At 43.1% G+C, this 22,799-nt stretch overlaps 1 protein-coding gene across 4 annotated transcripts in view; it reads right to left on the bottom strand.

Annotated features, from left to right (window-relative positions):
- Positions 1-21,347, bottom strand: part of MARK1 (microtubule affinity regulating kinase 1) — a 55,461-nt gene extending 34,114 nt beyond the window's left edge. For all 4 annotated transcript variants that reach the window (XM_032184074.1, XM_032184076.1, XM_032184075.1 and 1 more), the window contains exons 1-3: positions 21,229-21,347; positions 765-968; positions 14-67 (exon numbers count right to left, since the gene is read on the bottom strand). In XM_032184074.1, the coding sequence (XP_032039965.1) occupies positions 14-67; positions 765-968; positions 21,229-21,279 (309 nt within the window). In that variant the 5' untranslated portion in view covers positions 21,280-21,347. The remainder of the gene's footprint in view (positions 1-13; positions 68-764; positions 969-21,228) is intronic.
- Between the last annotated feature and the right edge of the window lie 1,452 nt (positions 21,348-22,799).

Genomic DNA, 22,799 nt, shown 5'->3' with positions numbered 1-22,799 from the left:
ATGGTTTGCTTACCTTTTGCAGACTAGTAGGGTTTAGCTGGGTTTTATCTATTATTTTCACAGCAACCTTCAGGAAAAAAACAAAACAGCAATCATGGATTACTAATCTCAGAAAAAAAAAGTCTGAACAACAGTATATTGCACATCTATGAGCAAAGCCATATATGTGCCTAAGACACATATATGTCTACGTATAAAACATATATATGTCATAAGTGCCTATAAGCCACATACAAGCGCATGTCTGCTTTTATGCATTTCTGCAAGCAAAATTTCTCACCTATCAGGATCTACCAGCAGGAGTTCAGGACTTTGCCACTGGATGGTATCACAAAGGAATCATTTTATACCTCTGTCAGCATTTGGACAGAACAATGTTATCTTGTCCACTAGAAAGCCACCCCATCCCAGAGGTACTTTATCAATTTCTCTGAATTTGGCTTTGGAAATAGAGGGATGAAATGGACTTCCTCCCAAACCTAAAATACCCTCTCTGATGGGCAGACTTTCTCATCTCTTCTCCAAGAATTTACATTCTCAAAAGAGGAGTGTGGTTAGGAGAAAAAGTTTAGGTACACTGGATAATTTTTCATACAGCCTGCAACAGCCTCTCTGCATCTTCCTTTGCGATGACAGAAACTGGGATTTTTATATTCAGAAGAGAAAAGTAAAAAAAGAGCAGAGATACTTAATATAAAGATAGCCAAAGAGAATATAAAATATTATGTCAGCCTTTTATTATCTTAGTTTTTGCAAAGGCTTACCTCTCTTCCAGTAAGAACATGCCTTGCCAGTTTCACTTTGGCAAAATTTCCTTTTCCTATTGTTTTCAGTAAGCGATAGTTTCCAATGTGAGGATGCTCTTCATTGGTAGATGTAATTGAGTTTCTACATCGGGGGATGTTCTGTCTGCTACTGGACTTGATAGGCTGGACGTGTGGTTCAGTGTATCCATCCACAGAGGTATGCTGTAAGGCAAATAAAATATTTAGTAATTAACTCACTTGGATTTTAGACTGTTGCAGCTGAATAGACTAAAAACAAAGTAAGTGTGAAGAGGAGTAACTTACTTGCTTTTCACAAGTATAAGTGATAATTTTAGATAGTAGTCTAAGCAGAGCATGCTGCCTTTGCATGGGGTTTGATGCATGTCTCAAGAAAAAGGTCTGCACAAAGATTTTACTAGCTCCAGAAGTAAAACTGCAGACATCTACATGCTAATCATTAAGCCATTACAGATTTGTTTTCTAATGTGAAACTATGCCAAGCTACATACTACGCACCACTGTTGCGGATACATTGGTACAATCATAACCAAATTTAATCTCTTATAAATACATAATACCAAAAGAAATGTATTTTGGCATATCAGGAAACAAGATTTCACTCATTTTTTCCCCAACTTCCTTCATCTCAAGTAACAGTAGGAGAAAATATGTATTTTTCAAGCAAGCTTTGTTCCCAAAACCTGTTTGCATCTTTCTGTAAGCCATAGGATTTCTTAGTCAAGTCATTAACAGTCCACGTATTTATTTAAAAAGTCATCTATTATCAAAGAAAAAACAAACCTCCATAAAGCTCATAAATATATTTTAAACTTCAAAGGTCTGAAGAACTAAAAGGATGTTATTTTTAATACAAGATTTAATACAATACAGCACCCAACGTTCAATGTTAGTAACTGAAGTTTGCACTGCTTCTGTACTCCTCAACTTCCAAGGACATGGGGCAAGGTACAGAGGAGTCCTGGAAACCTTCCCAGTAGAAAGCAAAAGAACAGAAGGTGTCAAAGTGGGGTAAAAGTTTCTGTATTTCAGGTGCATTATAGTATTGGCAGCAAACGGGCACAGACTTTTAACACGTGAAATTTAGCCTCCAATCTTTTAAGATACAGATTTTAAGGATGGCAAGTACTGCAGGCAGAAACAGCGTCTTCCCAGAAGAACGTGTAGATCTGCGACAGCAAGGCATGCCGCCTCCTCCCAAGACTCAAGTTTTCAGTAAGCATAAAGCACAGCACAACTCCACATCCATTAGTATTGTCTCTGTTATTCACTGCTTCAATCAAGAAGTGGTGTCTCCATTCCTCTGAGCAGAGCACTGAGCCCGACACAGACCAAGGGCTGAGCGCGGAGCCAGGAGGCAGCGCTTTGGTCACCACGAGGACTGGGAAAACCAGCAAAGAGCTGCAATGAAGCCGGCACAAGCAGGGAGCACAGCACAGCCCAAATGTTCCTCCCAAAAGGCAGCACAGCTCTGCTTACATCACCTCCATCAGCAGTAATGATTCACCGTGGCCAGGACAGCGCTCCTAAATATCATTTCCTGCTTCTCTTTTCATTACCTGAGCGTCTCTGCAAAACACTACTTTTCCCCCGCTGCTTAATATAGAGCTAAAGCATTTCCCAAGTTGTCACAGAACCAAGGAAGTCAGGCGTGTTCGGGTGCTGTGTATCGGATGAATATGTTCAGCCACGAAGCACCACGCTGCCAGTAGTGTTTATCCCTTAGAAGCGCGTAATTAAAATACTTTCTGTGGACTCAGAGGATCAGAAGGACAGCTCCAGGCTAAGAGGCTTTGAAACATTCCTTCAAGGTAGGACACCAGCCCTACACGCGATAAAACAGAGCCCAAATGAAAATCTTGCCTAAGAAAACACCCTGCAAGGTAATTTATATTTTATTAATAATATTTGTACGACGCTGACCATGAATATTAGAGCTGTACGTAGAAGCCCATCCAGAGCTCCCGCACTGTATTAGACAAGCAAGTTTTAAGAAGCCTCCAAGCCTATTTCTGCACACAATTAGACCTCCCCGACATGAAATATAATGCCTCCCAAAAGCATTTACCCGTAGTACCAATCGCCAGTTTCATAGGGTTAGCCTACTTCCACTGGGCACTGGAAAGGATCTTTTAGCCAAGCAGTTGGACAGGCAAGGAAAACCAACGCCACTGGCGTTGATAAAGGCAGCTTCCCACAGAGATCATTTAACATCAAAATCACTTATTTAATCATATTTAATCATGAAGACAACACAACATAACCTGTCTGAAGAAGAAAAAAACAACAACCACAGGTTCATGGCCATGATGAGTCTGGATGCTGGGCTTTTTGTGGCAGACTACGGTACTGGGCAGACTAAGGGAGCCTACATCGTTTTAAGCCCTTGCTGGTCCATTACACGTTCATTCATTATGCATCAGGTACTAGGAGGCTATTTTAAAACGCTATTTCAGAAGAACCACCACTAAATTCTGAGAATTTTAGGATGGTGGAAACAAATGGGCTGTAAAAAAAAAAAAAAAAATCCACCACACCACCACTCCCCTTTAAGATACACCTGCCACCTAATAACAATTCTAGCTAATAACCTGCGCTTCCTGCACAGGGCTTTAATTAGGGGTTCTCACATTTCTGGAGATATCTTTTAATTTGCCTTGACGTGTATCATGTACTAGTAATGCACTGTTTCCCAGTATATCACAAACAAGGCTCCCTGTACGTTCAGTTTATGTCAGTGTTCAGTAAAATGTCTAAAAATCAACACAAAATTAGATGTTTCATACAACAATTTTAAACAAAAAGTTGTGGCAGTACTAAATGTTGAGAGCTGAAACGGTACAGAGTAAGGTAGCCATTTAGGTATTTGGCATTAGCCAAGTATTTAAAAACAACCTTTTCAGAAATATAAGCAGAAAAGTAGTAATTCTGGCATTCAATTTTAGATCATTACTACTGAAGAGAGATGATTAACTCTTACTGCTCCTAGCTGGGTTTGTTTCTGACAAGTCACATTAGGATTACTGCAGCAAGCCAATCTTAACTCACATTGCACGAGTCCCATCCCTTGCTCCCCACGTCCCGCTGCCAAGACCCAAAGCTGTCGTTGCCCTTCTCTACCCAAGGCAGCTTTGCAAAGGCAAGACGATGCCACGCTCAGCAACACCACCTCTGGGGCAGTGCCGAAGAGCTAACACCACGAAGCAGCTGCCAAATGGGTGCTCCTCTGCTTTACCTACTCAGCATCTTTTAGCCACTTCGCTAGCCACTGGGGTGGTATTCTCACTAATTGCACGCTTGAATTAATCTTCAAATATAAACATAAATATCATCAGCTATATTACCTGTTCTTATAGCTTAGTCTTAAGAAGTCCCCAGAACTATACTCTGGCCACCAAACCACACTCTCTTTCAAGCAAACACGTAAGGCTTGAAAGTCCTTCTGAGTTACATGGTAACTTTGACATATCAAGGTGCCTACCCTCACGCCTCATTTGATTAAGCAAACTTCTTAGTCCTGAATTGCCCCTTCTCACATTACTGCAAGTCAACCCCTCGGTACAGCCAACCCTCAGAATCAAAGTACACTCATTGCTGGATAAGGCACAGCATCCCATTTCCTCGCTCCGTGTTATCTCCTGCTCTGAATTCAAGTTCCTTGCAGAAGTTTTTAATATTCATAACCCCAAACATTTTCAAGCACCTGCCATACACATGAGCATTTGTAACACCTGTCATATTTTGCAAGGTAATCAAAATAACTAGCCCAGATAGAGGAGTCTAAATGGTTTAGAAGACCTTCTATACAGCTTTGATTAGTAACAGCTTTAATTCACAACACCAGGGCAGGGAGGAAAAGGGGAGAAAGATTAGAAGTCATGTCCTGTATGCCCAGTTCTTTTCATCTTTAACTGCTTGCTGTCTGTCACTATTTCTTCAGTAGCGAAGAGCTTCTCACAAACTGCCTCTCTTTCCTTCTGCTGCAGAAAAAAATCAAATCAGCAGCAAAATGACAGCACCACCTCCAATCTCAATCAAAAGATTACTACTCTCTACCCTAACTTTTCATATGGCACACATAAAGTACTTTGGATGGAGCAATTAGAAAGACAGAATGTGTGTACGCACACGTGATTCTTTTCATCATTCCTTACCAGCAATTAAACTAGACTGGGAATGCAGTATAGAAATTTTGTTACTAAAAGAAATGAAGCAATCAACCTATTTCACTGAAACAGGACAATATGCAGGACTGGGCTCAAAACAAACAAATAAAAACATAGTGAGGGAATGGAATACACAGGTTTTTAACTGGAGACCAAGACCGATGGATGGCAGAGACAGAAGGGGGTCAGACAAAACCCCCTGCTCACACAGGCTTTCCAGCAGTGCACAAAGAAAATAATCAAACACATGCGTGTGCATCTTTCTGTTTATATCTGATTTACATAACACGTAGGAATTCCAGGCATGAACTTTTAAAAGAGCTCGCAGCTATCAGCAATAAGAAACAAGTTTGGATAAAGCTCATCTGATAAGTCAAGCATATGCAAGCATTTTATTAACTGATGGGGTATCTTTCCTCTTCTCCCTAATTGTAATTTTCTCAATTTCGGAAACACAGGTTCAAAGAAAATACGAAAACTTATTTCTGTTGTGAGATAAAGTACAATACATTAATGTCCACACACTATAAGGATTGCTTTCTGGAAGCATTCACATATGCTGGTGACAGGCAAGCTTGTGCTGAGCACAGAACACATCTTACACTATGCTCATTATGAAGGTGTCGGAGTCCCACAGCAGTTTTTTTTTAGTCTTAAATGCTCAAGATAGCTTCATGAGACAGAAATACGTTTGCCAGCTCTGAGACTGAGTTGTTTTTCTAGTCACAGGATGCAGTGTTTACAGGTCTGCGCTTCAAGCAGCCTCAGACAGAGCACGGTGCCATGCACAGCTACCCAACACGTTTCTGATGCGCACACGGAGCTCTGAAGAACACGTGTAATTTTATACAGTGACACTAACAAACCCTGTCCATGTTACAGCAGGCTTTCTCCCCTTTTTTTTCTCTAAACACAACGGTGTTATATAGAAGGGTGGACTTTATTATCAAATGCAATCACAGATACTTTCTACTCAAAGGTTTAAAAAAAAAAATAAAAATGCACACATCCCCCTCTGAGGAAAGACGCCAGTCAAAACATTGCAGAAAAACAATTATCTTCGTGGCAGCAAAGCAGGTCTCATAACCCGCAAACAGCTAACATGTTTCCTCAGCTTATCGTTCCCCCTCAGGAAGCCACCCCCCGGCCTGGCATGCAGGTGCCGAAGAGCAGCACCTTCCTGCGTTTGTTTTAGTTCACTCAGAATTGGCACAGTTACTTCAACCTGGCACTTTCATTCCTGACTCATCTCGAACACACAAACAATGTTTTCCAGGGCTAATTTAGGACAGTCAGCCCGTTATCACCTCCATTAATTGCTACAGCAAATCAGCTGAGAGCCCACCACCTTAAACACAAAGAAAATCAAGACAAGCCTGCTAAAAGCTGAGGGGAGGAAAAAAACATTTTTCTTCAAATCTTCCTAGTTTCTAATTATTTATCATTCAGTGTAGTCCTAGATGCTACAATCAGGCCCTACCAAGCAAAAGAGCAAACCTTTTCTTTTAAAATTCAAATAAAATGGTTAATGTTCCTCACATGTGAAACCTAACACGACTTCCGTATTTTTGACAGAAAGGGTTTATCAAAAGTGAAAAGGGGAAGGAAGCAGAAAGGTTATTGCTGCTGCTGCAGCCTACTAGACACATTTAAAACATTCAGTGCCTCTTGCAAGCTTTCCTCAGGAGGTGATCAGTTTAGCTTTGCCAGTGTTTTCTGACCTACCTTATGAGATCTTCAAGCCTGCCAGTGCTGAGCTCCAGATGAGCACTCGCAGCTCCCTGCCAGCGCCCAGAGACATCCTCAGGTACGGGGCACTACTGCTCAGTGGCATGGCACCCACAGGTAGCTCAAAAACATTCAGTTGGACAAAAAGGAATGAAAAGCTAATGCTGATAGTTAATTTGAACCAACCAAACAAGAACACACCCAGAAAGAGAAACTTCTGGCAAAGGAAGCCGGCAGGAGCTTTTATTGTGCTTATAAAGGACACAGCCAGGTCATTTTTCAGCTGGCCTGATGAAAGGCAGGCGAAAAGAAACATGAAACAACTTACAGTTCAGGATCGTGTCAAGCACATGGAGCTTCTCAAAGTGTTTGCAGTAGTACGAGAAATGGAAAAAGCTTGAATATCCAACTTCAAAACTGAGGGGAAAGGGCTGTTCCTGCAGCCTGCAGACTACAGTCTGGAAACCCAAGGCTTGCCTCCAAATGATGAGAAGAACAGCAAGATGCAAGGTTTACTCACAAAAGAGTGACCAGTTCATAGAGCTAAGCATCTCCCTCGATCACGATCAAACAGCAGCCCTCTGAGCCACCTGAGGTTTCTTCGACAGAAGGCAGAAGAACATCCGCACGGCTAACTAGCGCCAGGCTCCAAATCCCACCTCTTTCTCTCCGAGTTTATAAAATGTGATTTTTTTTTCTCGTCTATTGGATACCTAAGACATATCCGTGCCACAGGAGGCTCACGTGGGGTGACCTCCAGCCCCTGAGCGCAGAAATCCCCAGGCAGCACCACCACCAACCTGGGACCACACCAGCACCATTTTAACCTCTTGTGGAATCACACTGTCTGGGCAGGAACAACAGGAAAATAAAACCTATCATATCACTTTTCTATTTCATAAAAGAGAAAATTAAGTTATTCCTTCAGCAAGCTGGACAGTAGGCCTTAGTCGTTACACTCCCATTACTGGATTCACCAATGATGAATCTATCAAGACAGGTTGCCATCTTTTTATGAAAAGACCATTTTACCTCAAGGTTTTATTAACTTTCTAAAATAAAGGCTGCTGCTAAAAAGCGACAAGATGACCAATTACAGTATCCAAACTGAAAGCAATATAAGCTAATTTAGAGGATGGCCACAAAGATGATATGGGGCCTGTAGCATCTCCCCTATGATGAAAGGCTGAGAGACGACCTGGGTCTGTTCATCCTTGAGAAGACTGAGAGGTGATCTTATTAATATTTCCAAATATTTTAAGTGTGGGAGACAGAGGGATTTGGCCAACCTCTTTTCAGTGGTTTGTGAGGACAGGACAAGGGGCAATGGACACAAAATGGAGCACAGAAGTTCTGCACAAACACGCAAAGGAACTTCTTCACGGTGAGGGTGACAGAGCCCTGGGACAGGCTGCCCAGGGATGTTGTGGGGTCTCCTTCTCTGGAGATATTCAAGGCCCGTCTGGACGCCTACCTGGGCAGCCTGCTCTGAGGAACCTGCTTTGGCAGGGGGTTGGACCTGATGACCTGTGGAGGTCCCTTCCAACCCCTACAGTTCTGTGATTCTGTGATTGATGCACACGTCCCACAGCATTTCAATTGCAGTTCTCCAATACTGAGGAGGATGTTAGAATAATTTCGGAATACACCTTTGAGATATTCAAAGGAGAGGTAAGGCACTGGCACAGGTTGCCCAGAGAAGCTGTGGATGCCCCATCCCTGGAGGTGTTCAAGGACATGCGGGATGGGCTTTGGGCAGCCTGGCCTGGTGGGAAGTGTTCCTACCCATGGCAGGATGTTGGAATTAGGGGATCTTTAAGGCCCCTTCCAACCTGAACCATTCTGTCATTCCTTTTAAGGAGCTTGAAAATCCAGTTTAAAGGGTACAGAGACTGATCTTAATATTTCCCTTCAAACAACACAATACAAACGTATCCAAAAGTAGTTAGGCAACCTGTTAATTTTGACAGTTAGAAGAGGAAAAACATTGCATGGACTAATAGGGCGTATTTTATGCCTTTCGGGGCACTGGCAAAGGATCCTTCCTTATCAGGAGAGCATGTTCATGGACCTTTGTGCTAGAGGTTACCAGCTTAACTTCATTACACATCAGGCTTGCCAGTATTTCCTGGTGCACCTCGCTGCAGCAAGGCCTTCTGATGTCAGTAGCAAGTCTTGCCTCAGAGGACTGAAGTGCAAAGTGTCTCCTGGACACCCTCAGCCACCAAGATGCAGTTTTAAGACAGGATTTTATCAGACTCAGCATTCTGCAGACACATTTTTTTCGTAAGCATTGATACAAAGTTTGACTTTCTGAGGAGAGCAAATAATGTATCTTTGGCTCAGGAAAATCAGCTGCCTTCTAAAAGAAGGCTCCCCTGATAGATGATTTAGTCTGTTTTAATAGCAGTGTTAATATCAGATCAGAAAACATGGACTTAGTTGGACTGTAGTAACAATTTACCTACATGTGGGTAATGCTACAGCATATTTCAGCTTAGCAAATATCTTCCCAGACTTGCACAGATTTACGCTTAACTTTAAGCTGTCCAAACACAGTCTGCCCCTTGGACCAGCTTATATCTTACAACCCAAGAGCGTGCTCTGAGCAGTGCTCAGACAACAATCTCCTCAGAGCCTCTTGTTTCTACACTCATGCAATCATGCATCTTTTAACCTTTGGGCTTCAGTTATTTAACATTACAGGCTACCACAATTTAGGGAAGGAAAAAAAAAAAAGGAAAAAAGCAGCCAACAGCAATATACCACAAAGATTTTGCAAAGTACGTACTATAGCTAAAAATAGTATTTCCTTATATGTTTTAAACAGGCTGACACAGTAATACAGTAGATTATGAATATTAACAGGCACACATATACTGCAGACATCTGTCAATGTATTGAATTCAAGCCATGAACAGAAGTTACGTGCAAGCACTGAAAAGAAATGCAAAAGCCAAGCCCAAGAGAAAGACCGAGCATAACTAATGAAATAGTCCAGGTTACAAAACTCACCAAAAGACGGGAAAGAAAAAACACTGCAGGATGCAAAGAAAATACTGAAAACAACATATGCTGGATTTACTGTCCATTAAAATAAATAGGTAAGAAAATTTGGAAGAAATGTTATATGTGTGCGTGTTTATATATATATATATATATATATATATATATATATATATATTCTTAAGCTTCATCCATATATAAAGAATTTATGATTAAAGGGTCAAACAAAAACTAACACTTATTCAAAGCAAATGCAGACATAAAAAGAAACACCCAATCCAACAACAGAAAAAAATATTTTACAAAAAAATTGCTATGGCTTTCTCTCTCCAGTCCTTGACAGTCTGTGTGTGAGGAATCGCAGATCCCCAGCCACGGCCTTCTGACACTAACTCCCTGCCTGCAAGATGTCAAGGTCAGGCATTTCCAGACTCCTTTATCAGGACAGTGAGGGACAGCAAATAGCTGGCAGCAGCAATGGCAGCTTCCAGCTCGCTGTAAGCAGAGGCAGCTCTTGGCAATCTCTGGAACTGGTCATGCTTTGAACCAGCTTGGCAAGCAGTACAGCACTGCATTTTACAGTTTGGGACTCTCCAGTTTAAGTGGCTTGCTTGATCAGATGGTGTCTCATATTAAAGCAGGAATTAATTTAATTCAGTCATAAGGAAGGGCAAGTGAGGAAAGCAGAAATCCCGGGAACCTGAGGACAGTGTCAGCAGGTCACAGAAACTACCAATCCCCCTTTCAGGGTCTGGGAATCCATCCTCAAAACTTTATAAGGAGAGCTGTCCTTACACACATTGGAGATGGCTATCACTGCGTTGTTCCAAGCCTCGGGATGGGTCAGTCAGTAATGCTCTCTCTTACCACCAGCAGTCCTAAGATGCTCCTTGCCTCTAGGGAGATGCAATCACAATGTTGCAATGCCTGAATCATTGCAAGCTAACTGAACTCAGTCTGTATTTTCTTCCTTCAATTTACCGAATTAACTACTAAGCCTTCCATTTCCAGGGATGTGAGCTCTCATGTTAGGTATCTTTCTCTTTTCACCAAGCAGACAACAAAGAAGCTGTTCATGTTCCACCTGACATGAAGCTAGGCAGAGCTTTCTGTCCTTTCTCAAAAATTATCTGGAGGTAAAAACTTTACTACAACCTGTCAATGTACTTTCCAGTCTCCCAATTCACTTCCTTCTTTGTTCTGCTGCTCTCCCACTGAGCTAGTCTTGGAAATACCTCCAATGAAACCAAGATAATATTAGGAAAACAGCTCATGCACCATTCATGTTTCACTTTATTATACATAACTTTAGTCTGATAGTCAACTGTTCCATTTAGTTTAGCCTCTCCAGATTAAGAACTATTATATGAAAGGGAAAAGAACAAACAGATGGATACAGAAGTGCCGTTTGTCTCTTCTGTGCTACTCCTGACACCACTCACTTTGAAAATAATTCTTTTTAAACAAGATATTACATGCCAGTAGGAAAAGGATTTAGTGAGCAATGTTGAAAAAGCTGGTAGACAATACCAAAACATGAATTTCCCCAAAAGGTCACACAACCAAAAATAAATAAAATCCTCTAGCATTTCAAAAATGTGTAACTTGATTTTGATATAAGCACTATATTTCTGCAGCCATCAGATAAGTGAGAATAACTTTATTAAAAAGGACCTTTAAATGCAGTTTATTTCATCAGCCGTCTTTTCTTCGCAGAGGTTGAGCCACCAGGTTTCTCTCATCCTGTTCACAAACACCACTGCAGCCACTCTGATAACAAGGTCTTGAATTGCCAATTCCAGCATCTATATTAGATCGATCCTCATTGCTCATACCAACTTTCTATCGATAAGATTGCTCTGGACTATGCAGCAGACGGAGCAAGAGTTTCATTGTGAAGTGCTCTTGTATACTTTCTATATGCATCTTATGGTCCATCACTGGAAGACAGAACTCTAAAAAGAAGGCAGCCTTGTTTAATACCGAATTAAGAGAAACAAATTTGAAAAGCTACTGTATGTATGTACACATGGTTAAGACTGCTCGGAGACAGTATTGCTAATAATTTTTGTATAAATTTCATTGTGTTTAATGACTACAATTGCCGCTCCTTCTAGAGTCTGATCTTATGGAGAAAATGTTATTTTAACTCCATCAAGTAACAATATTTTCCTGATTTTTTTTTTTTAACCACCAGTAGACAGTCCCTACTACAGTAATTGCATGAGGAAGAAAACCTGATTACTGTTAGAAAAAAAAATAAATAATTCTAAATAAAAACCCAAGTGCTGTAGAGAATTCTATTGCCTTCAATCAATACTACTATCTGAAATAGAGACGAGCAAATACATGTACATTGCACATGCAATCCATTTGAGGAAAACTACCATATCCTCTGTAAAAACTCAACATAGCATTTAACACAGTCCCGTAATTTCCATGGCACAAATCAGACTCTTCTTAATGTGCAAGGGTCTCTGAGTTTTTGAACTATGCCTCTGCTTATTTTAAGTAATGACAGAAACATCTAAGAATTAGAAAGATACTTATATACAACTGAGGCCAAGCATGCACTCTCGAAAGGAATTTCAGATATTTACTGTTTAAGCGCAAGTAATTTACGCTGCTGCTACACATAGTGCAGTATCTCCTACACTTAGCTCCCCTAGCTCTGCACTTCTCTCACAATACATTCCTGACATATCATCTGAGTTCACAATGGAAACCTCCCTCCACAGAGGACATTATAAAATTGTACATCCTTCCTGACTTATCATTACAAAACCTTGGTTACTCTCAGCTGTCACCTAAGAGAATAAAGCACAGTAACTCTACTGGGGGGCAAAAGGAAATGTAAAGTGGGAAACATACAGTACCTCTAAGAGGCAAATATTTAAAGCTGTAACAATCTGTTTTGCTAGTACCTTCAGAAATTGCCCCCAAAACAAAGCCAACTCCCCCCAACCAACCCAAGGCAAAGCATTTCTTCACTCCCTTTAACTTTGCGACTCAGATCACTCCCATACTCCTTGAGATCCAAACAAAAGGACGCTGCTCAAAGAATAACCAGGAGATACACTACACGGCTTTAGTAAAGCTCTATTGATTTTGGTTATGTCACGAGCAAAACTGGAAAAGGTCCCAGAGTGAGAAGCACAAGGAAGTTGGCAACAGCTATGCAAGCTCCAGCACAAAAGCACTTAAGTAAGCAAAATGTAGGGAAAAACAAAGAGGGGAGGGGAAAAGGTGATAAAAATAGGAAATTACAGGTATTAAGTGGCCAGCAGCTTAATGAACACGGATTGACGGAATCTCAGAAAGATGGATATTGGGAAATATGTCATGAAAAAGGGGCTGTGACAGCAGGTTAGCAACTATCACTAGGTTTAAAATGACCCTGATCAAATATTTGAGGGACTAAATAATAAAACTGCTCCAAGTAATAACCCTTAAGAAGACAATTAAGAGGCCTTCTCCACTCTGAAAAAGGTAGCTGCTTAAATGCAAGTAAAAAGCATTTTTCTTTATTTTTATTTCACTCTCTTGCTAAGTACACGGCTGAGATGGAAAAGATGCGACCCAACATTACCAAAAGGAGGAAGCCAGGAGGAAAGGCTCCACGGCAGCTGAAAATAGCCCTCAACCACTGTGACTCAGGCTGCGTCTTCACTCTGAAGGTGTGTGTGTGTGTGTGTGTTCAGTGCACCACCAGCAAGGCGTGGGTCCTCCCCCAGAAGGGCAGCAGCACTACAGGTTCTGCCACGAGGTTAGCCTGGGGCAGGAGCCTTTCCTGCAAGCCCTGCTGGAGCCCCGTCTATCCAAAAGCTCATCTGGTTTCTCCAACCACATCTAGCTAATACAAGATAGCACCTAACAACCTCGACTAATTTTGTCTCTACTTGAGATTTTAAAGTTATCATGCACTGCTATTACTTTATAATACAAAAACAATTAGGCTGTCACCAGTGATATCAGCATTATCTGCTCTCGCAAAGGACTGCCATAGGCTACCCAGTAACTCCGTAAGCTCAACAGCGCTTTCCGTCAGAGGCGAAGAAGTTGTAACCTCTAATTTTTCAAGCCATCGACCTTACAACTATATTTGTTTAAAATACAGTACTGCAACACAACTAGGAAAAGCTCCTCATGCTGAATCTATAATATGTTTTGTGGAAGGGTTTCCCTTCTCTCCTCAGTGCAAGTCAACCTTGCTGATCTATCTTTACCTGAGAAATCCTCGGGACTGTGACTACACGTATCCAGCTAATATAGCTACTGGACATGTAAAACGACTTAATTTAAAGAAAGGTTTACTGCTCATTTTTGTATGTGCTTCTTTGGATTTGATATACACCTTGGAACTGAAAACATAGCCCCCCTCCTTTTTGTTTTCCAAAGCACATTGGCACATTGGATTGTTTTATTATGAGTACAGGTTTCTGTAACATCCTCCATTTTTTGCAAAATGTCATGAACTTGAAACAGCTGGCACACAAAGGGTCAGGAGACAGGGATACTGAGCCCTTGTATCTTGATCTGCTCAGGAGTCTTCACAGAAGTCATTTTGATGGAAAACCACATTAACGCCAACAAGGTAAGCAGAGCGCAGGCCACTTCTGATGGTTTCACCCACAGCCTACACCTAAAGTGTTCCACAAGCACAGGAATGGCAAGATAAAAGAAGCAAAATGACTTTTACTGGATCCAAATAAAACAGCAAAGAAAAAACAAAAGAGACGTGAACACACAGACACCACCTTTATTTCAGCAGAACAGAAAGCCTGCTTACCAACGATTTAAGTGAATGTAGAAGTGCTGGTAGATCAGCTGTCCTGTTAAAATGAAGAATTTTAGAATAACAATGATCCTATGTTCTCCACAGATGCACAGAAAACCTGCACTTTGGGGTTTTACATAAGTACACTCTATTGATCGCTCATTACAATCTAACCCATGGCACTGCTCCACGAGCACGTCCAGCCCATTGCCTTAAAGATTAATTGTAACCCGGCTGATTTTTAACTGTGCGGATGCCTTACTACGAATGTAAACACACATTTTTCAGCCTAAGTGGGTGTTTCCCATGAAAGCTTACATAAAGAAACCCCTGACTAAATGCTCACCTGAAAAAAGTGTGTTTTTCTACTATCATGTCAGTTCACAAAGAAGCAGAGAGAGTACTTGCCAATGCTCCTGCCTTAAACTATTTTACCATGATTGTTAAAGCAAGTTTGGTCACTACTTGGGTAAAACAAGATGAAATTTGGAAATGAAATTGGAATTTTTACCCATAGCTTCACTAGGATGCCCACCGGAACTTTGCCTAAACTGCATCATCACCAATGAGCTGTAAACTGACACAGATCTCAGCAATCCTTCAATGTCACTTTTTTTTTTTTTTTAGCTATTTATTCTATTAAGTCACAGAAAAAAAAAAAAAAGCAAGGAAACTTCTTTCTTAGATGAAATATTACCTTCTGCATTTAAAATTCACAGTTCAGAACTGAGCAGAAAGAACATAAAAATGTTGATTTACAATCTGAAAAAAGTGAAAAAATGTTAACAAGCAAAGGCTTGCTAGTAACTGTGGAGAAAGAGCTTATTATTAAGATTCAGATTCAGTTGCATTATGTTCATTATGCTGCGGGATATGAATGTTTCGATGGAACTTTCCTGCTTTCTTTGTTGTTTTCAAAAATATTCGACTGGACACCATTTCTTCTTAATTTACCACTACCTAAAGAGGAGCAAACATTCAAGACTAAAGACCAAGAATTACTGAAGTCATTAAAAAAAAATGGTGATTATGAAATTCCAGAAAGATAAAAATCATATACAAAAAGCAAGCATTGTTTCCAACAACAGAAATCAACAGATCACATCATGACCACAATACAAATAAGCAAAGTTTGAAACACACCACTGTCTGCAGCAACTTAGTCGCAGCATATTTAACCTGGAGGGCAGCATAGAGCATAAACGTATATTTAAAAAGAGGGGAAAAAGAGTCATAGCTACTAATAGATAATATCTAAACACCAGTGATAAAATGCTTTCTCTGTGATATCACTAAACATTTGAAAGGTTTGCTCAACCTCTCAAGTTGTTAGCAGTGCAATTTGTGGTGCAAATAAAGTCCTGAAACAGATTTCTAGCTCCACGTTAACAGTAATCTCTGTCCTAATTACACAATAGTTTCTCATTAAATCTGCTCTGCTGAAAAAGTTTTAGAAGTTCTCTCAAATATCAGTAAGATTTCAAGAGTAGATCTACACTAAATTCTGAGAACAAGAAACCTGCAAGTGCAAATAAAAGTCACTGATCAAGAACATGCACTTAAAATAAAAATGAAATACTACTTTTCTTGGGTTTAAGCTATTGGTATCAGGATGTAGCAGGAGCTCCTTCAGCTCGATAGCAGCAACTGTCATGTAGTTGCAGTGTACCACATATATAGTAAAAACATTAATTTCCAAACAGAATTGTGTACTATTAAAAAAAAAATCCTGTCTTTACTGATCATTAAAACATTTTAAGTGCAGAGATGGAAAATAAAAAGCTGTACTAACACACAGTAAGTCTGCAGGATGAAGAAAGGATGATGGCAGAGGCACCCTTCCCAAGGCTACGGGGATCTTAACCTCATTGTTCTTGTTACGCATTTCACTCCCCTGCCCATGTAAGTCCAGCTTTCAGAAGACCAGCCACAAACAATCCAATGTTATGTTTACCTATGAACCTCCAAAAACCCATGAAGTATGAAATGACATCAGCAGTACAATCAAACTGCATTAACTCTTTCTAAACTGCAACAGCACGTTCTGTTATGACACCTAGGAAGAACACTGAAGCATGAAATGAGATTGTACACAGGCCGATCTGTTCCAAAATATGTGCCTTTACAGGAAGGGAGAAGAAGGACACTAAACACGTGCACCACCTGTCCCAGCTGCGATTCCTGCAGAAGGTTAAATGCGAAGCGGTTAACACACTTTGTAACAAAATGAACCTTGCTCTCTCCTTTGTGCTTACTGCTGGAGCTAAACATGTGTTTTCCCCCACAACGTAGGAGCTTGCTCAAGACTTGAACCAAAAAAAAAAAATAAAAGCAGAAAGAAAACACAAACCTTCAAAGTGAGATTAGGAGAGCATGCCCTGTTCTTACCATTCAAACAAACATATGGCCTAATGGAGTTCTTATGATCAAGAAAACTCATCTTGCATGGAAAAAACACAGACATTCTCCACTTTGCTAAAGCCCATCTCTTGTGGATAAGAAAGATACAGCTGTACTCTTGAACCCACAAGGCCTGGAAATTAGGCCATTCTTCTGCTTAAGGCACTGAAAGAAAGAATTCTTGTCAGATACTTTCTCCCACGCCCCCTCCGTCCAAATCAAAACCATGTGTTCTTATTGTGCAAAAGCAAATCCAGGCAAAAAAAAAATTAAACATGGTATAATTATTATTTCCCTGACCTCACCACTTCATTCCATCCTCTTATCTCTTGCCCCGTTCAATTTGTTTCCCTCTAAAAATGCAGCTGTCTCCCAGCCTCCGCTATCAGCGAGCCATCCTTCACCACACCTGCTTTAGCTGGCATCTCAGACATCACCCTGCCCTCGCTAGCCTGCAGCGGGGTGTGCGTGTGTCAGAATTATCACAATTAGTTCTATGATAATGTAGTTGATCGCATGACTGTAAGTCGCTGTGTTATCATGCCTTAACCCCCCCCTGCCATGACATCTCTGAATCACTCCGACAGGGCACTGGCTGGGTAAGGCACGCTGCAGTTCCTACGTTCCTCCTCAGCTCCAGCCAGCCTTATCAGCTGGCTCTCCCGCCTTGTTTGTTCCTTCTCCTCCAGTAAACACGCGCCATCTCCGGAGCAGGATGTACCAACTTCTGCGTGCCTGAAAAGTACAAGGCAAAACAGTTCCCTGGGCCTTCGCTGGGAGTGGTGACGCCACAGCACAAAGAGAGTCCCGGCACACTTCCACAAGTAAGAGTAAGAGCTTCAAAAGATTGAATGACATTTATCAACAAATTTAAATAAATAAAAAAAATAATACACCAGCCTACAAGGCCTTTATGTCAGAAGAAGCAAAATACAGCCTTCTCATTTTTATTAATTTTAAAAAGCAAGTGGCATACAGCCTACCACTGCAATTCCACGTGTCTTTCCTTATACAGAACTCTCAGAAAGCATTCAAGATCATGTATTACCTGCACCCTTCTTTTCTCTTACTGTAATTCATGAAGAATGTTCCCCAATTTAAGCACTTCATACAGTACAATATGAAGGAGAAAACACAAAAGCCTCAATAGGAACTCAATGAAAACAAAAGAGCTACAACAAGCTCAGAGCTTTAGATTCTTATCCCTCTCCTCCTCCAGCCTCAGCAGAGATGGGAAGCTCCATTCACCCAAACTAACCCCAACTCCAACTGTCTGAATGCCCTGAAACATTACCTACAGCAGCCTACACATCACTATCAAGAGGAAACCATAGTTACACATACGAAATCAAATCGCAGGAAAGTGTTTACTTTCAATACTACTCTTACCCCTCCTTTCAAAAAAAAAAAAAACCGGTAATAGGCATGAAAATAATGTTTAATGCACTGCCTCTACCCATCAATTTTCCTCAGCTTTCCCAATAAACCATTCAATAAGAAAAAATGTTTGACAATCATACCATATTTTGTTTCCTTAAACATAGCTATGGTGAAAGAGAAGTAAAATTTCCAGCGCAAAACACTGAGGGGCACATGCGTTAGAAAAATTAAACATCGCACTGGGAGATGAAAAGAACAGCAAAAAGGAAAAAAAGATTGGGTGTGAATTTGTATAATGCAGGCCTATCAGTTATACACATACTGACTGTTTCATGATGACTGCTCCCCTCCACCTGTTGTTTGTCCATTGTCATTGGTCCTCCTTCCTTTCACTCAAGCTGGCTGATAAGAATTTATCAGGTAACCTGCTGCATGACCCTACCCCTTCTGGACTACTGTCAAAGGGCACTGCGGTGTAAAAGGCACAACCAGTTACGGAACCGTGCGCTGTTTTCACACATCCAGCCAGGAACTCTCATAATTCTTCAAGGGGAGTATATTCTTATGACAGGTGCTCTGTCCAATTTTATTATTTCGTTCAAATGACAGAACACACGCTTGCATACTTATTGAGAACAGTTTACATTGAAATATATACAAAAATACACATAACTTTTTCTTTTCTTCTTAAGAACAAGAAAAAAAAAACAGAACAGGGAAAGCAGCTGCCAAGAGCCCGGGGGTGGCAGTGGTAGGGTAGCTCCCAATGATTTCATGCAACGATCTCACACCATGTGCAAAGCACAGCTGGACGCGGACGTAGATTTGTACTCAGACCCATCAATCAGCTCTCTCCGGGATGCAGAGCTACAATCTATCCCTTGAGAGTCACACAATGGAGCAACATTTCTGAGAGATGGCCACAAGGAAGGAAGAAAAGATTGCTACCCAGAAGATCACCATTAACTGCACAACTTCTGAGAGCTTCGCTAATATATGTGCTTGGGAATTGCAGATATGCACTACAAAGAGGGAGTCAGTTCACCAGGCCAAGAACACTCAGACTTACCCTGCTCTAATTTAACTCCTGCTTTCCCAGCCCCTCTCTTTTAAGTAACTTCTCCCGGCAGATGCAGTGCCTTGCCACCCCAGCTACCAGAGCTCACCAGCTAACCTCTGAGCATCAAGGCCCATCAGCACAAACACTCTGCCCGTCCATTAGTGCTTATTAACAGGAGGAAGCACATTAAGAGTAAATTAAGCGTCTCACCTCACCCTGACAGAGTCCATTTTAAACCAAGGAATTATGCTGTCCCCGAAGTCAACAACAGGCCAGCTCCTTCTTCCCACACCTGCCACTTTAGCCAAAGCTCTTGGGCAAGGGCAACCAGCAGTACCCAAGGGGGCTTCCCCAATGCCCAGAGGGCAGAGGTGACAAAAGCCTTGAGGAACCCTGCCCCAAAACCCAGCAGACACCCTGCTAACAGCAGCACAAGAATCACTTTGTGCAGATTTGGGAACATACTGCTGCACAGCTCTTTACAGTCTGTCTGACCGAGTATTATATTTGTTAGTATTAGGTTACAGACTTACAGCAAGATTTTCAGTAGCAAATGTGTAATTTTGTGGACTTTGATATCCTGTACACACCTGATTTTTAGACACCCTTGCCTTCTCTAAAATAAATAAAAAAAATATCCTTACTTACATCTGGTTGTCAAAATAGAGCATTCAAAACCGGCACATTTTCTAAATGAACTACCAACAGTTTAATTGAAGTTTTCATTCTACAGAAGTTGATGATGTTTGAAAATATTTCCATTTGCCTTCTGTAAACGCACTTTGCAAGTCTTATGCACTGTATTACTGGATACATGCATAAATATTTCTTATCTCTTCCTGTCATCTACCCCTTGTCTACATTCCTATATACATTTGAAATGGAAACTCCTAAGTAACACGCATCACTCAAACTTGGGCCTTGTCATTTAATTAAATCTAAATATTCATTTTCATCTCAAGGACTTGCTTCCATTCTGACACTAATAGAGGACTCATCAGTCCATGAATGAATAGAAAGGACAGACCAAATGGATCTATCTGCTCGCTTTAAGCTTTAACTGGGAACCACACAGCCACGGCCTCGTCAATTACACTTAAACTGAGCAACTGAAACTGAAGCCTTCGTTCCTTTAACTATATTCCTGGTACCTTCACCTCCTAATGTCTCTGCTCCTATTTACTCTTCATTTCTCCTAATTCAGTGACCTACTCAGCAGACGCTGCCTCTTCGCCTTGCACACAACCAGGCCCTGGCGCTGGCTGGAGCCCGCAGCCCTGGCAGGACCGCTCTGCTGCGACCCACCTGCCCGCCTCCCCGCGCTCCTCACCGATCGCTTTCCGTCAACCTACAGGCCGGGTAAAATTGCCTGCGTGAAATTTCATATGACTGCTCCTGCCACTTTTCCCGAAGGCAACTAACGATATCGAGGGCGCATGCCGAGCATACCTCGTTTAATCTCGGTTCCCTCACCTAAGAGGAACATTTCACACCTCCCATCCCACCGCCTGGGTAAGCGATCGCACCGGGCGGCCAGGGCCAGACAAAGTCCGGGACTTTGGGGGATTTCTCGGGCGCTCTGCTCCGAGGCAGCGGGGCCGTTCCCCGCAGGAACCCCGCCACAAAGCGCCCGCCACCCCACCGCGGCGCGGAGAGAGGGCGCAGGGACGGTGCAGCCGAGCACAAAGGCAGGCACCAAACAAGCCGGCGGGCAGGGAGCGGGGCCGGGCACACGGCACACGGCCTCCCCACGGCGCCACACAAAGCCAGGCAGCGGCAGGCCGGCAGCAACAGGCCGGCAGCAGCCCACCGCCAAGGTGCGCCCCAAACAAAGGGCGGCGCAGCGCAGCCGGGCGGGGAGGCCTCTCCCCGGTGCGGCTGGGGGCAGGGGCAGGGGCAGGGTCCGGGGGGTGGGGGTGGACTCACGTTCTCCGCGTCCCGCTCGTTGACGGTGGGCAGCGGCGTGCGGGTGGACATCTTGCGAGCCGGGAGGGGGCGGTGGGGCCGCCCGCTCAGCTTAGGCCGCGCAGCCCCGCCGGCAGCCGGGCGCTCCGGGCGGGCCGGGCCTCCTGCCGCCCGCCGGCCCCGCTAGGCGCCCGGCGCCATGGCCGCGCCCGCCCTCCCGCCCCCTTCACCGCCGCAGCCACCGGGCTCCGGGCTCCGGGCTCCGCGCAGCTCGGCCGCACGGCCCCTCCTTCCCCGCCCGCTGCCCGCTCAGGTGAGCGGCCGGCAGCGCAGGGCGGCCACGGCGCCTCCTCGCAGCATCCGGCAGCGGCTCCTCCTCCTCCTCCTCCTCCTCCCGCCGCGGCCTTCCCCGTCCCTCCTCCTTCTCCTCCTCCTCCTCCTCCTGCTGCCCGGCCTCGGCCTCGAGGAGGCTGGCAGCACCTGCCCGCATCTAGGCGTGTGTGTGCCCCCCGGCCGCCATCCGCCCACCCGCTCCTGGCCGGGCCCTCGGAGGCTCAGCTGGTGAGCTCATGGGCTTGAAATTAGAAACACGCACGCTTTTTTTTTTTGTTTGTTTTTGTTTTTGTTTTTGTTTTGGTCCCTGGAGAAGTTGGTGGTGTTTACGCGGCAACAGCGTTTGGTACGAAACCGGCCAGCCCCCTCTAAAAATAATCCGGGAAAATGAAAAAGCGCCCCACCGCCAGAACCAAAAGGAAGACAGTGTGCCTGAATTTCCATTGCGACGACTCAGGGTTTTCATAGCCGAGTTTGTAAACGTGTTAATAAACTCAGCAAACAATCCTTAGTCTCAAAAACTATTTACAAAATATTCCAGAGTGCACTTGATACACTGCACACCTGTCTCCAGGAAGCCCTTACACACTTGTGAAAGGAGGTACTTTGTTATTTTTTACCTATAAATGTGTTTAGTTCTGGCTGATTTACCTCTGGTGTCATTCAGGAGGTACCCCAAGCCTAAAAACAGCCTCAGCAACTGCTCAGCCGACACCAGTTTTCCAGATGTTTGGGAGAACAGCCCTTCCTCTGCTGCTGACACACGCACACACAGAGGACATCTCCGTGTTAGCCCAGTCTTTCTTTGCACACTCAGCATCACGTTGCTCTGAGCATGCATGATTTGTCTGTCTGGAAAGGCAGAGCTTCCCAGCTGGTCCTCAGCTCAAAGCCTCTGAAATCTTGGTGAGCGCCTCAGCAAGCTCCTAGATCATTGCTGGCACTACTGACTGCGAGGAGACTTTCACAACCCTTCATTTTTATGGGAACAAAATAAGCCAAGATTGGGTTTACTCGGGGTAAACAACCGTGGTCTCACCAGCAAGCCAAAACAAGTTTGTTGACAAACTGGATATTAACCCAGTTTGGTTGCTTAGCTCATCAAAATGCGCTCACTTTTATCCCAAATAAGTACAAGGCTGTGTCTAGGGCTGTGTGTGGGGCCTGGCTCTGCAACCCTTCCTTGGTCACTGCTCCCCCCGATGCCAGCCCGCCGTGGTATGGATTTGTCTGTGTGCTTGTGGTCAGCGAAGAAAGCA

Source organism: Aythya fuligula, chromosome 3 (genome assembly GCF_009819795.1).
Source record: "Aythya fuligula isolate bAytFul2 chromosome 3, bAytFul2.pri, whole genome shotgun sequence".
Lineage (NCBI taxonomy): Eukaryota > Metazoa > Chordata > Aves > Anseriformes > Anatidae > Aythya > Aythya fuligula.
This window is presented reverse-complemented; position numbering and strand designations above follow the sequence as displayed.